This window comes from Heptranchias perlo, chromosome 3 (assembly GCF_035084215.1).
Source record: "Heptranchias perlo isolate sHepPer1 chromosome 3, sHepPer1.hap1, whole genome shotgun sequence".
Classification (NCBI taxonomy): domain Eukaryota; kingdom Metazoa; phylum Chordata; class Chondrichthyes; order Hexanchiformes; family Hexanchidae; genus Heptranchias; species Heptranchias perlo.
In genome coordinates, this window is record NC_090327.1 from 36,142,168 (window position 1) to 36,158,028 (window position 15,861).

General features: G+C 42.8%; 1 protein-coding gene across 1 annotated transcript in view; it reads right to left on the reverse strand.

Moving 5' to 3' along the window:
* Positions 1-3,073: 3,073 nt before the first annotated feature.
* Positions 3,074-15,861, reverse strand: part of wnt9a (wingless-type MMTV integration site family, member 9A) — a 64,912-nt gene continuing 52,124 nt past the window's right edge. The window contains exon 4 of the mRNA XM_067978812.1: positions 3,074-3,987. Coding sequence (XP_067834913.1) covers positions 3,505-3,987 — 483 coding nt within the window. The 3' untranslated portion in view covers positions 3,074-3,504. The remainder of the gene's footprint in view (positions 3,988-15,861) is intronic.

Genomic DNA, 15,861 nt, shown 5'->3' on the forward strand with positions numbered 1-15,861 from the left:
GGCAATGGGAAGACCTTCCAATGCTTAGTCCATATTTGAGATAATCGCCCAAGAAAAGCAGCAGAGGCAAAAAACATTGGGTCATTGAAAATACAATTAGATGCTATGACGGGAGAGTTAATGTACTAGAGGAATGAGCTTCCATGGATTGAATGGTCTTTTCTTATCGTGAACTTTTCTCATGTTCTTTATTGTTATTGTGTAATGGGGCTTTAGGCTGAATGAATCAGTTTAGTAGCCAAGTGAGCTTCAATATCTCATCAGTCCATTAATTACTGATTTCCGAGTAAAAGTAGTCATTTTTGATTAGAATTAGATATAACCACATCTGACCATTCAACATGAGATTGGCATTCCAATTAGATTCAATGAACCCAAGTTGCCCAAACTGGTCCATCTAATTGTTCTAAAAATTGATACAATGCTGATATTCTACCACTAGGTGTCGCCAGCATATTTAATGAATACTATTTACAAGGCATGCTAACGACATCTAGGGGTAGGAAACCATTACTGCACCTATTTTGCAGCATAGGAGCCTTAGTTTCAGAAGCTGAGGCCTGATGGTGACTGATCTTCCTGCTGATCCTTGGTGTGTTCCTGTTTTTCCAATCTGTGTCTTTCAGCTGTGAATGCTTTCCTATCAGGGAGCTATTAGTATCTGAATTCATCTTGTGGAAATTAAGGGTGGAAGGGTTAAATAGCAGTTTGTGAACATGCATGGTGATACGTCAAATTGTTATAATAGAGTGAGGAATATGCAATTACTGCCAGTTCTTTAGATCTCCAGGCAGTTAAATCCACTTAAGCGCAGTAGATTAATATCAGTGACCAGCCTTTCCATCGACATGTTCCACCATGTCCACTTAAAAGTCTGCCAGTCTTCAGTCTGAAGAACCACAGTCCTGGAAATAAAATCTTGTCCTCTCTGCATCCAGCAAAAGCATCCAGCCCTTCACGGTCAGGTCTGCACATAACCTCACAAGAGCTCTCTAACTTTATTGGCTAGTGCTTTCTCCGTCATGTATAATTGACCTACAAGTCGTAGAATGAGAACAACAGATAACGGTCTGACTATACCGACAGCTGGTAACTGGAGCATTCTGAACCTTCTTGCATTCTGAACTGCAATTTCCATTTCCAATTTGGTTTCCGCTGAAGGGCACACTGGGATGCCCAGTGGTGTATTGGTCTGTGTTCTGGTAGACTTTATTTAAAGTAAGTAGTTGAGGCGAAACTATGGGCCATGTCTCTAGTCTGGTTTACATCCCAGACCTTTTCCATGTGTAATTCCTGCTTTCCTAGCACCTCAAACTGCCTGTGCAGTAGAAGACCACAGTTTGCCGGCGAACATTTAGCTTACAGGCCTTGTTTATTATGAATACCACAACGTAATGAGATCATTACGTCATTGAAGCGTGGGAACTCACAGCCATGCTCTGGGGGCACATAACTGTCCAGGGTTCACAATTTATGGCCATTTTTATGAGCTGTTTCATACCAATTAGGGTTAATCTGGGGTGGTCCCAGACCCAGTATAAACAGATCATTAAGGACTATTGGCATGGATACTACTACACTGTGGGCCTGCATCTCCTGGGAATCTGACACTTAACAGCCACTGGAGTGAGGAGACTTTCATCTACCTAATGCCTCAGCTGGATTCAAACGCAGGTCCCAGAAATGAAAGGACCAGAACGTATTACCACTCTTCTCTAAACCCTTTGTGTGTATAAAAGCTGTTTTGTCTGGCTCCTCGTTCCAATTGCACTATCGAGACCTTTTTTTTTAAAACAACCTATCCTGAACCCTGCAGAACAAATAGGAAAATCAAGTGACCCTTCGGAAAAGACACGTTAAGGTTAAGGAAAGCTTTGCCGAGAAATTGCCGAGATTCTAAATTCAACCATGGAACGTCTCATGCGTTTTGTTTCTCATCAGTTTCCTCCCCACCACACCCCTCCTCCCCTCCCTGGAAGGCATTGATTCTTCTCTGGATTGAAGTCCCGTGGGAACCGGTGACCCATCATCCCCTTACTATTATTCACATGCGAGCTACTAAAGCAACAGATTGCGAGTCTATTCGACCAAGGGGTGAGCGGCATCGCAGTTTAAATCCAAACTTGCCCTCACCTGACTTCCAAACTCATGCACTTCCAGCAGGTGTCACAGTGTAGTGATTAGGAATGGTGGGCACTGGCCAATTGCCCTCTCTCTAACCCTGGAGCACCCCTGTCACTTGACCAGCTCAGATCAGTTAGCTGAGCACCGGGAATCGAGCCTGCGGCCTTCCTGGTCAGTATGCCTCAGCTACTCAAAGCATAAGTCTATTCGGTCACTCCTTTTTGTCTCTGTGCTCACCATGCTTCTCTCCTCATATTTTTGGGGCACTGGCTCTTGCTGGGGCTTCAATCACAGGTAGCAGGTCCTCTCCGATATCTCATACCAGTGACCATTCTTCACATCTGAGCCCAGATAATGAACTCCAGCAGGCTATAAGTTTGTGGGAGTTGTCCCAGCTAAGCCCAGACCTACCCTCACATGCACTTCCAGCTGCAGTTACTGGATAGCAATCAGAAAGAGGAGCAAGAGTATATTTCCCTCTCCCAGCCCCAGAGCACTGAGGCCAATTGCAGAACCCCTATCACCATCCCACTTGAGATCAGCTAGTTCAGTACAGGCAGAGAAGCAAACCTGAGACTTCTTTGGTCTCTATGGCTCACCACCATACCAAAGAGTACATTTACTCTCTAACATTGTACCATTGTTACTCAATGTTGCCATGAGCATGGCCTGAATTCCCACCGAATATGTTAAATATTTGAGTCGTGGCTACCTTTTTGGTAAACCTTCATCCAATCAGCTTTGGCTATTTGTTGCACAATGGCCTTTCAAACTGCTTCTTCACTCTTATACTGCTCAGCCCAAATGGAACTTTCTAGCTCTTCCGCCACTACCTGTTCTGTCCAATACTTAGAAAGCATGGTTCAGCTCCTATGAAACATCAGTAATTAACTAATTACGCAAAGAAGCCTGAATTTGTAGGCCTGAACAGGCCCGGTCGTAATCCATTAAAATTGAATTTCTCAAATTCTTAACCAGCTCGTCAGTGAGGGACCTATTAAAGCCTTTGTTGGCTTGTTCAGTTGCTGTTGACCTGCAATATCCTTAAGAAGATCCATCATATCCAGGATGTTGCAGTAAAGTGGTTCGTTTGGAAGCAGGCATTGCACCATTCAATATCTATCCACCTTCTCTGTCATTTGACTTCAGACTTTAGCTGTTTGAATCTAATAGATTTGTGATACAGTTTCTACGCTTGATGTACATTGAACCATAATACCTTCAAAGTGGACCCATAAGTTAACCATTTTCTGTTCTGTTGGAATTCCCTCTATGTATTTTTTTGGGACTGTTGGGATTTGTTGCAGTGTTTCCTCAGGCAGATCCTTCCTGCTCCTGACCATGGTTCTCCAGAGCCTTTTCCATTTGAAAGTGGAATCTTTAGTCTTTGCAGGTATAAATCTCTTCTCTTTGAGTACATTGCTTACACTCCACATAACAGCACCAGCGCACTTGGCACTGACAGGGTCGCGTCACCACCCGGCTCTGAGTATTGTGCCCTCGACCGCAGCAGATGCTCTCGCAGTTCTTGTCCTTATAGCACTTCCGTGTTGCGGTGCCCGGCGAGTATTTGCTCGGCCGGCAGAAGCTCGGCGAGTCGTCGATATAGACCAAGTCAGTAGTCCTTGGGATCTGGTTTTGCTGGTGGTGAGCAGCAGCGATGGCCTTTTTCGGCGGTGTAATCTCCCCTTCGCCAGTCGCTTCGTTGGTCGTGCTACCCACCTTGAGCGAGGTTTCGTATTTCAGTTTGAGTAACTTGCCGATCTCGTGGAAAGGGGAGAGCTGCCTCCAGCAAGTCCGAACGGTGCAGGAGCCGGAAACACCATGGCATTTGCAGGTGGTCTCCACACCAGATTTGATAACCTGTAGACAAGACAGGCACACAGGCATCAGTCAACATAGAAAACTACTTGAGGCGACTCAACAGTAAGGATCACATGAGAAGTAGACTAACACTACTCGGCCCATCATACCTGTGCTGACTCTTTGAAAGAGATATTAGTTCCATTCTCCCCGCTCTTTCTCCATAGCCCTGAAAATTTTTCCTATTCAAGTATATATTCAATTCCCTTTTGAAAGTTACTATTGAATCTGCTTCCACCACCCTTTCAGGCAGTGCATTCCAGATCATAACAACTTGCCACATAAAGAAATTTCTCCTCATTTCCCCCCTGGTTCTTTTGCTAATTATGTTAAATCTATGTTCTCTGGTTATCGAACTTCCTGAAACAGTTTCTCCCTATCTACTCTATATCAAAGCCCTTCACAATTTTGAACACCTCTATTGAATCGCCCCTTAATCTTCTCTGTTTCAATGAGAACAATCCCAACTTCTCTAGTCTCTCCACATAACTGAAGTCCCTCATCCCTGGTATCATTCTAGTAAATCTCCTCTGCACCCTCTCTAAGGCCTTGACATCCTTCCTAAAGTGTGATGTCCAGTATTGGACACCATACTCCAGCTGAGGCCTAACTAGTGATTTATAAAGGTTTAGCATAACTTGAAGAGGCTCAACTAAAAGGACTATTTCATTTTAAAACACCTACACCAGTAATGTCTGTGGGGATTCTTCCTATCGCCTATGGTTACTTCAGCTGACCATTGGTGGAAACCCACGGAGAAACAGTGTAAATGGCCAGTCACACCATTTTCTCTGGGGTTTCCATCAATTTCTGTGGAGATTCTACCTCATTTTGTGCTCAGAGGTGAGAGATTAGCATTGGGGAATGAAACTTTTTCAGCCTCAAGTACTGTATAGGAGGGTTAGATGAAGAGTAAAACTCCCTCTGCTCTGCCCCAACAATGTGTTTCAGCCCCAAAAAAGAAAGAAAGACTTGCATTTATGTAGCACCTTTCATGACTTCAGGACGTCCCAAAGCGCCTCACAGCCAATTAAGTATTTTTTGACGTGTAATCACTGTTGTAATGTAGGGAAATGTGGGAGCCAATTTGCGTACAGCAAGGTCCCACAAACAGCAGTGAGATAAATGACATCTATTTGGTGCTGGTTGAGAGATTAATGTTGATCAGGACACCAGCAGACCTTGCTGCTCTTTCATGAGTAGTGCTATGTGATCTCTAATGTCCACATGAGAGTTTTGTTTGCCTCATGCCTATAAGAGCCAATGCAAAATTACTTTTGTTCCTTTTTTTTCCCTGTCAGTTCAGACTGGAATCCAAGTCACAGTGATGGAGGACCAATGTCAAACCCACTACATCACCCACTCATTTTGACCAATAGCAAGACACAGATTCTAGGATCTTCCTGCTTCAGGCTACAAAAGAACTTTTGGAAACATGATAATACCATTTGGCCCAACAAGACCAGCCCTCATGCACTGATCTCGGCCCCGTCAACCCACCATCTCACCACACCCATCAATCCTTTCTCTCTCTAGTAGCCCATCTAATTGTCATTTCAACCCATTTCTATTGCTTCAGTGGCTTTTCCTGACGTCATTTCCATGCTTTGGGGAAAGCTGTGTCTGACTTTCGATATTACTCCTAATGTCTTCATTTTTAATTTGGACGCTCTGGGATTTGAACCTTAATTTCTAGTGGACAAGCAAATTAATATTTAAGTAAAAACAAATTAAATCAAACCGGTAGCACCATACATTCCAGGCATTGTAAGAATAAATTTCTCCTGTGATTTTCCAATATGACCTCCCGATGTGAACGGTTCCATGCTGGGAGTATAGAAACTCAACTTTTATTCTTCAGTCAACAGCAGATAAGCTTGAAATGACATTGTGCAATATTGATGTATGAAATCATCATGGCCTCTAGGTAGCAGTGATCATAATATGATTGAATTTCGCATTCAGTTTGAAGGTGAGAAGAGTAAGTCTAAGACTAGTGTTTTAAACTTAAATCAGGGTAATTATGAGGGTGTGAAGATAGAGATGGCTAAAGTGAACTGGGAACTTAGGTTAAAGGATAGGTCAGCAGAGATGCAGTGGCAGACATTTAATGAGATATTTCATTACACTCAGCAAAGATACATTCCAGTGAGAAAGAAAGACTCTAGGGGAAGGACGTACCATCCGTGGCTAACTAAAGAAGTTAAAGATAGTATCAAATCGAAAGAAAAAGCATACAATTCCACGAAGATTAGTGGCAGGTCAGAAGATTGGACAGAATATAATAAACAGCAAAGAATAACTTAAAGAATAATAAGGAGGGAGAAATTAGAGTACGAGAGAAAGCTAGCTAGAAATATAGAAAGATAGTAAGAGTTTCTACAGGTATTTAAAAAGGAGACGAGTAAGTAAAGTGAACGTTGTTCCTCCAGAGAGAGAGTCTGGGGAATTAATAATGGAGAATAAGGAAATGGCGGATGAACTGAACAGATATTTTGCGTCCGACTTCACTGTGGAGGATACAAATAACATGCCAGAAATAATTGTGAATCAAGAGGTGAAAGGGAGGGAGCAACTTAAAACATTTACAATCACCAGGGAAAGGGTTCTGAAAAAAAAATTAGAACTAAAAGCTGACAAGTCCCCAGGTCCTGACGGACTTCATCCTAAGGTCTTAAAGGAAGTGGCTGCAGGGATAGTGGATGAATTGGTATTAATTTTCCAAAATTCCCTAGATTCTGGAAGGGTCACATCAGATTGGAAAATAGCAAATGTAACTCCTCTATTCAAAAAAGGAGGGAGAAAGGAAGCAGGAAACTACAGGCCAGTTAGCTTAACATCTGTCATAGGGAAAATGCTCGAATCTATTATCAAGGAGGTTATAGCAGGGCACATCGAAAATCTCAATGCAATCAGGCAGAGTCAACACGGCTTTGTGAAAGGGAAATTGTGTTTGACTAATTTATTAGAGTTCGTAACAAACAATGTAGACGTGATGTACTTGGATTTCAGGAAGGCTTTTAACAAGGTGCCTCATCAAAATAAGAGCTCATAGTGTAGGGGGTAACATATTAGCATGGATAAAGGATTGTTTAGCCTTGGCGAGTTGCTGCAGAGCATCCTGTAAATAGTATACACTGCAACCACGGAGCACCGGTGGTGGAGAGAATGGACGTTTAAGCGTACACGTCTCCAGTCACCCAGTGTCATGATGATAGGGAAGGGGCAATAAATGTGGCATTGCCAGCGTCGCCCACGTCCTGAGACAGATAAAAAAATTAAACTGTTCGAAGTAAGTGGGATCAATGCATCTGTCAGAACTACAGACACCTGTTACTAATGCATGAGGCTTTTGCGTGCAAAATTGTGCAATTTCAATGCAGAGATACTTTTTATTAAATGTGATCAAATTTGTTTTTGGGAGCAAAGGGGAAATATAAGACACTCCTATGAAAGCTAACTATGTGAACAGAAAATGAAAGCTCGTATTGCTAATACAAGTCAGCATCAATTCCACCTGTAACTCCTTTACAGTCTGCGTAGGTTTGTGATGCTGAAAGGGTTAACATGGTGTTTGAACATTCACAGTTTTATTTGCTGTCAAATTTACATTACTTTCCCCCTACCCCCATGCTCCCAATGGACTGCTCCACTGATGATGTCATGAGTTGACTCTCTGCCATGCTCTGTGCATTATCTGTTAACCCCATGACATCATCCAGTGGAAAAGTCTGTCTGAAAAACAGGGGAATAGCATTTGGCATTATGATTTAAGGTGTTGATCTGAGATTTAGAAGACGTCATTAATGAAAGGGTATAATCCCTCTAATTTTGTCCATCGTTTTCCCCCTGGGCCATCAGAAAAACTTGAATTTATATATAGAAACATAGGAACAGGAGAAGGCCATTCAGCCCTAAGATTGTGCCCTAAGATTCTGGACTCCCTCACCAGAGGAAATCGTTTCTCGGTATCTACCCTATTGAATCCCTTTATCATTTTAAACCCCTTATTATATGATTCTTCAACCATCTAAACTCAAGGGAATACAAGCCAAGTTTATGCAACCTGTCCTTATAATTTAATTATAATTTAATTTAAGCCCTGGTATCATTCTGGTGAATCTGCTCTGTATCCCCGCAACCTCTTTCCTGAGGTTTGGTACCCAGAACTGAACGCAGTACTCCAAATGGGGTCTGACAAAGACTGTACAACTGAAGCATCACTTCCTCACTCGTCAATTCAAACCTCCCTGAGATAAAAGCCAACGTTCCATTAGTCTTTTTGATTACTTTTTGTACCTGTGCACTAGCTTTCAGTGATTTTTGTGCATGGACACCTAAATCCCTTTGCTCCTCCACAGCTCCTAGTCCCTCACCATTAAGAAAATATTACTATTTGTCTTGCTCAGATCCAAAGTACATGATCTCACACTTCCCCACATTGAACGCCATCTGCCAGAGTTTTGCCCACTCACTTAGTCTGTCTAAGTCCCATTGTTCCTCCCTGCTCCCATAACTTACTGTGCCTTATGATTGGATTTGAAGTCACAACGTCTGGGCTGCTAGTCCAATACCATAACCACTAAGGTCCTTTACAATGTCTCATCAAGCATTTCCAGATCAAGTACAGCACAGGTAGATGTTGTATGAAGTTTTCTCTACACTACCCCATCAGGCATTCTATGATCTGGTACACCAGATGTAACTTCCTGCTCCCATCTATACAACTTACTGTGGCTCCTAACAGTGTCCTCTAGTTCTTTCTCACATCTCCATGCACATCATGTACAACAAACCAGTAGCAGTAAAGTGACTACAGTTATATGAGCAAAAATGGCAGCTATTTTGCATGCAGCAAGATCCTATAAACAACAGTGAGATAAAAGGCCAGTTAATCTGGTTTTGGTGGTTGATGGAGGAATGATGGTCAAGGTATTGGGAGTATCCCCTGCTCTTCTTTGAATAGTGCTATGGGATCTTTAACATCCACCTGATCCACTGGAACAAACCAGCTGGGCCTTGGTATAACATCTCATCTAAATGATCACGCCTCCAATATTGCTGCGCTCCCTCAGTACTGTACTGCAGTGTCATCTTAGATTGTGAACTCAAACCCTCAGTAGGGGGATTGAATCTGCGACCTTCTGGACCTGAGGTGAGACTGCTTCTAACTGAGCCAAGATGACACGTATGTACCAGCTGTGCCAAACCTGCTGCCAGGTCTTCACCAATACCACTGTAAACTAGTCAATAGGAGTTGACTGAGATGAATGGAACTCCTTTCAGTTGTCACTCCTCCTCTCTTTCTGGCAGCTCTGGAACTATATTTGGCATCGCCTCACCAGCAGGTCAGGAGGGAATCTGATTGTGTGGGGAACTGACCGCTGCCAGTGTACTGTCCCCTGCTGCTCTAATGAACAGCACCAATGCTGCTGAAATACTAGGGTTTTAATGAGTGATTGATCGGCCATCAATTAGGGACTGACTTTGACAAGAGCATCAAAGGGAAATAACACTCGGGAACCCATTTGTTTTTTTTAAATCATTCTGGGGATGTAGGCATCACTGGCAAGGCTGGCATTTATTGCCCATCCTCAGTCGCCTTGATTGAGTGGCTTGTTGGGCCTCTTCAGTTAAGAGTCAGCAATGTTGGCGTGGGACTGGAGTCACATTTAGGCCAGACCGGGTAAGGACGGCAGGTTTTTTCCCTAATGGACATTAGTGAACCAGTTGGGTTTTATGACAATCCGACAGCTTTACAGTCACTTTTACTGATACCAGCTTTTTATTTCCAGATATTTTTTAAAACTGAATTCAAATTCGCAAACAGCCATGGTGGGATTGTGAACTTACGTTCTCTGGATTACTAGACCAGTAATGTAACCACTGCACTATCAGATCCTTTTTTTTTTAAAAGTACAATTTCCTTTTAATGGACGATCAATGCCATTTTGAGGAGACATTGAGCTGATAATCAGACCAAAGTGAATTGCAGACCACTTATTGTCACACATGTTTATCAGCTTCAAATAAAGTCTTATGAAAATTCATTACTTTTAAGTTATGCACTGAGAAACCAATGCAGAATCCTTTTCTAAGACACCCACCGTGTTTCTGTACCATATTTATATTCCGCAGCATTCAAAAGTCACAGAAGGTAAGTTAAGAGGGGTGGTGCATGTGCCTTTCACCTCTAGGATATGGGTTCAAACCCAGGTTAGTCTGAGTGGAGAAAAGTCTGCTCTGTCTTCTGGCTGTAAGGGTACCATGTGAAGTGAGCTGAGCAGTCTCAATCCAGTTCCTAACAGGTGTGAGCCCACTGCACAAAATCATTGCTAATTTGGTAGTGATTAGCAGTCTATCAGAAAGGCCACAGGATGGCTTGGGTAGGAGATGGGGGGAACAAAATGTCACACTGGTGCAGTAGGGGGGCGCTCTTCTGAGGTTGAAGCTGAAGCACGTTGTTGGAACAGAGTAGACAGAACTTAATTCTGCGTCTAGCTGTACTATACCTGACCTGGAGTGCATAATGCAGACATCAAGTGCCTGAAATGGGAAGAGTTTCAGCTCTAGCCCTATTATTTTTCACCTTGATGGGTACAATAAATAAACAAAGACGGAGAGAAACATAACTTAGAAGGTCACCATAGATCCGATTGTGAGAACACTGTTTGGAGCCTTACAGACCAAGAAGGTCTCACATTGGAGCCCTGGTCTGCTCCGAGTTAGCTAATCTCAGCTGGATGCTCATAGTAATGCTACAATTGAACTCAGCGGCCCTGGATTAGTCAGGATATATTATCCTAATCAATGCCCAGAGCTCTTTGCAGGAAAGTTAGCATGTGTGTGTGTGGATATTGGTTGAGGACAAGATCATGCTGAACAGTGAAACTCCCACGATCGAATAGACTGTGAACGCTTTCTCTCTAGGATCACATTTGAAATGTAGCTACTTGGGTGAGGAAATGCAGGATGCACGATGGTTATGGAACTAAACCACAGCAAACCAACACACTGTGGAGAGGAAGGGATAACATTGGTGGTACCAAAGAGGAATCAATGGGAAAGGAGAATAAATGACCAATGAGTTAAGCTATCACAGGATGTCTGGGGCTGGAGAAGTCATAGCCTGTACTTTGAGAGCATTTACACCTCAGACTCCCATTAACTTAAGCCCTGAATTAGAAATGACTTTCAGTTGCATTGGGATTAGTGCTTCTTTGTAGCTGCCTTTTTCTCAGGGAAAGAGCAGAGTGAGAGAGTGTACTTGGGAGGAGAAAATAAATTAGTTTTTTCATAAACGACTCATTGAGAACTGGAGCTCGACCTCAACACAAAAAAAACTGAAGAGCTTCCCCTTAATTACCTCATCCTCACTCCAGACAAGCCCTTCTTTCACAATGAGTTGGAACTCATTGAAAATACTTATGGGCATTCAAACCAGCGCATCTGTGCTGCATGCTATTGGTAATGCCCTTCCTTGTGCACTTAAGAGTAAATAAGTGTGAGGAGGAAAAAAAAAGAGGGAGAGGACAAAAGAAATCGCTCATAGATTGCTGAGAGAGACAGAGCGAAATACAGAGATGGAGAAAGAGAGCTAGAGATGGAGAGCAATGGAAAAATAGATACAGAAAGAGAGCTGCAGACAGATGGAAAGAGAGGGATAGAGAGATGGGGGGAAAGAGAAAGGTAGAGAGAAGCAGATTGAGAAACATACAGGTGGAGAGATACAGCGATGAAGAGAAACAGAGAAAGCTGAAGAGAGAGTACATATAGAGAGATATAGACAGAGGAAACAGAAAGGAGAGAAATGAGAGCTAGAAAGAGATATAGAGAAACACATTCAAAGAAAAAGAGAGAAACAGAAAGAGACATGCAGTTAGAAAGTGGAAGAGAGAGACACAGAACAAGAAAAGCAAGGGAATGGACAAACTGAAAAATGAAGGAGAAAGAGAGAGAGAGAAAAAAACAAGTAAAAATGAAGTAAGAAATTGGAAGAGAGGCAGCAGAGAGAAGGAAGCTGAGAATTCCAGCTGGCCGGTCTAATATTGAATTTCACTTCCTGATTATATACACCTGCCCAGTTTGTTTGAAAAATGATCATTTTCTCTTAAAGCAGCGAGTAGAGGAGACTGGCAGAACCCAGCTCAGCCAGGTTGCGAGGATAGGTGGGTCCTGTGAGCTGGCTCATCATTTTCTGAGGTGATGCAAAATTGAGATAACTGAGGTGGTATTCGAAAAAATGTGAATGCTCCAAGCTTTCACCACCTTAGACTGGGTCAGGCCGTCGCATCTGAATCAGACGGTCGTGGGTTCAAGTCCAGAGGCTTGAGCACATAGCCTAGGCTGACATTTCATTGCAATACTGAGGGAGTGCTGCACTGTCAGAGGTGGCATCTTTCAGATGAGACGTTAAACAGAGGTCCCATCTGCCCCCTCACGTGGACATAAAAGACCCCGGGGCACTATTTCAAAGAAGAGCAGAGAGTTCTCCCGGGTGTCCTGGACAATATTTACCCCTCAACCAACATCACTAAAAAACAGATTATCATTTCATAGTATCATAGTAGGTACAGCACAGGAAGAGGCTAATCGGCCAATCATGCCTGTGCCGGGTCTTTGAAAGAGATATCCAATTAGTCCCGTTCCCCTGCTCTTTCCTCGTAGCCCTGTAATTTTTTTCCCTTCAAGTATTTACCCAATTTCCTTTTGAAAGTTATTATTGAATCTGCTTCCACCACCCTTTCAGGCAGTGTATTCCAGATCATTACAACTCGCTGCATAAAAAAATGTTTCCTCTTGTCGCCTCGGCTGTTTTGCCGATCACCTTAAACCTGTGTCCTCTGGTTACCGACCCTTCTGCCACTGGAAACAATTTCTCCTTATTTACTCTATCAAAACCGTTCATGTTTTGATCACCTCCATCAAATCTCCTCTTAACCTCCTCTGCTCTAAGGAGAACAACCCCAGCTTCTCCAATCTCTCTAAACAACTGAAGTTCCTCATCCCTGGCACCCTTCTAGTAAATCTCTTCTGCACTTCTGTAAAGTGTGGTGCCCAGAATTGAACACAATACTCCAGCTGAGGCACAACCAGTGTTTTATAAAGGTTTAGCATAAATTCCTTGCTTTTGTACTCTATGCCTCTATTAATAAAGCCCAGGATCCCAAATGCTTTTTTAACAGCCTTCTCAACTTATCCTGCCACCTTCAAAGATTGGTGTATGTGCACCCCCAGGTCTCTCTGTTCCTGCACCCCCTTTAAAATTGTACCATTTAGTTTATATTGCCTCTCCTCATTCTTCCTACCAAATGTATTACTTCACACTTCTGTGTTAAATTTCATCTGCCATGTGTCTGCCCATTTCACCAATCTATGTCCATCCTGAAGTCTGTTACTATCCTGCACAATGTTTGTTACATTTCCGAGTTTTGTGTCACCTGCAAACTTTGAAGTTATACCCTCTATACCCAAGTCCAGGTCATTAATATATATCAAAAAGAGCTGACCCCTGGGGAACACCACTGTACACTTCCCTCCAGTCTGAAAAACAACCGTTCACCACTACTCTGTTTTCTGTCCCCTAGCCAATTTTGTATTCATGCTGCCACTGTCCCTTTAATCCCATGGGCTTTAATTTAGCTAACAAGTCTATTCTGTGGTACTCTATCAAATGCCTTTTGAAAGTCCATATATACAAAATCAACCGCACTACCCTCATCAACCATCTCCATTACTTCATCAAAGAACTCAATCAAGTTAGTCAAACATGATTTTCCTTTAACAAATCCATGCTGACTTTCATTGAGCCCATATTTTTCCAAGTGCTAATTAATTTTGTCCCTGATTATTGTCTCTAAAAGTTCTCCCACCACCGACGTTAGGCTGATTGGCCTGTGATTGCCGGGTTTATCCCCCTCCCCTATTTTGAACAGGGATATGACATTTACAATCCTCCAGTCCTCTGGCACCGTCCCCATATCTAAGGAGGATTGGACGATTGTGACTGGAGCCTCTGCAATTTCCACCCTTACTTCCCTTAGTTACCTAGAATGGAGCCCTCTGGACTGAGTGACTTTTGTACTTGAGTACTGCCAATCTTTTAAGTACCTCCTCTTTATCTATTTTCACCTTATCCAATATCGCTACTACCTCCTCCTTCACTAGCATGCTCTTCTCTAGTGAAGATGGATGCGAAGTATTCATGTAATACCTCAGCCGTGTCCTCTGTCTCCACAAGAAGATCTCCTTTTTTGTCCCTAATCGGTTCCACCCTTCCTTTGACAATCCTATTACTATTTATATGTTTATAAAAGACTTTTGGGTTCCCTTTTATGTTAGCCACTAATCTATTCTCATACAGTCTCTTTGCCCATCTTATTCCCTTTTTTATATCTCCACTGTACTTTCTGTATTCAGCCTGGTTCTCTACTGTAGCTTGATCAAGAAATTTGCAGATGATACAAAAATTGGCCGTGTGGTTGATAGTGAGGAAGAAAGCTGTAGACTGCAGGAAGATATCAATGGACTGGTCAGGTGGGCAGAAAAGTGGCAAATGGAATTCAATCCAGAGAAGTGTAAGGTAATGCATTTGGGGATGGCAAACAAGGCATGGGAATACACAATAAACGCGAGGATACTAAGAGATGTAGAGGAACAAAGGGACCTTGGAGTGCATGTCCACAGATCCCTGAAGGTAGCAGGACAGGTAGATAAGGTAGTTAAAAAGGCATATGGGATATTTTCATTTATTAGCTGAGGCATAGATTATAAGAGCAGGGAGGTTATGCTAGAACTGTATAAAACACTGGTTAGGCCACAGCTTGAGTACTGCATACAGTTCTGGTCACCATATTACAGGAAAGATGTGATTGCATTAGAGAGGGTACAGAGGAGATTTATGGGGATGCCAGGACTGGAGAATTTTAGCTATGAGAAAAGATTGGATAGGCTGGAGTTGTTTTCTTTGGAACAAAAGAGGCTGAGGGGAGATTTAATTATGTATATAAAATTATGACGGTACTAAATCGAGTGGATAGGGAGAACCTATTTCCCTTAGCAGAGGGGTCAATGACTGGGGGCATAGATTTAAAGTAATTGGCAGAAGGATTAGAGGGGAGCTGAGGAGAAATTTTTTCATCCAGAGGGTGGTAGGGGTCTGGAACTCACTGCCTGAAAGGGTGGTAGAGGCAGAAACCCTTAACTCATTTAAAAAGTACTTGGATGTGCGCTTGAAGTGCCATAACCTAGAGGGCTACGGACCAAGTGCTGAAAAGTGGGATTAAGCTGGATAGCTCTTTTTCGGCCGGCATGGACACAATGAGCCGAATAGCCTCCCTCTGGGCCGTATCCTTCTACGATTCTATGTATTATGAACCTACATTCGTCATAAGCCTCCTTTCTCAGTTTCATTTTAATCTCTATATCTTTAGTCACCCAGGGAGCTCTAGCTTTGGATGCCCTTCCCTTCCCCCTCGTAGGAATGTGTCTACTCTGTAGCCGAACCAACTCCTCCTTGAAGGCCTCCCATTGTTCAATTACTGTTTTGCCGACCAATTTTTGATTCCAATCCACCTGGCCAAGATCCTTTTTTAACTCACTGAAATTAGCCTTCCTCTAGTTTAGTATTTTTACATTTGATTGTTCCTTGTTCTTTTCCATAACTATTCAAAAATTAATGATATTATGATCACTCTTCCCCAAATGCTGCCCCACTGAAACATGCTCCACCTACCCCATTACATTCCCCAGAACTAAATCCAGCACTGTTTCCTTCCTCGTTTGGCTGGAAACAAACTGTCCCAGAAAGTTCTCTTGTACACATTTCAGGAATTCCCCCCCTCTTTGCCCTTTACACTGTTACTGACTATATTG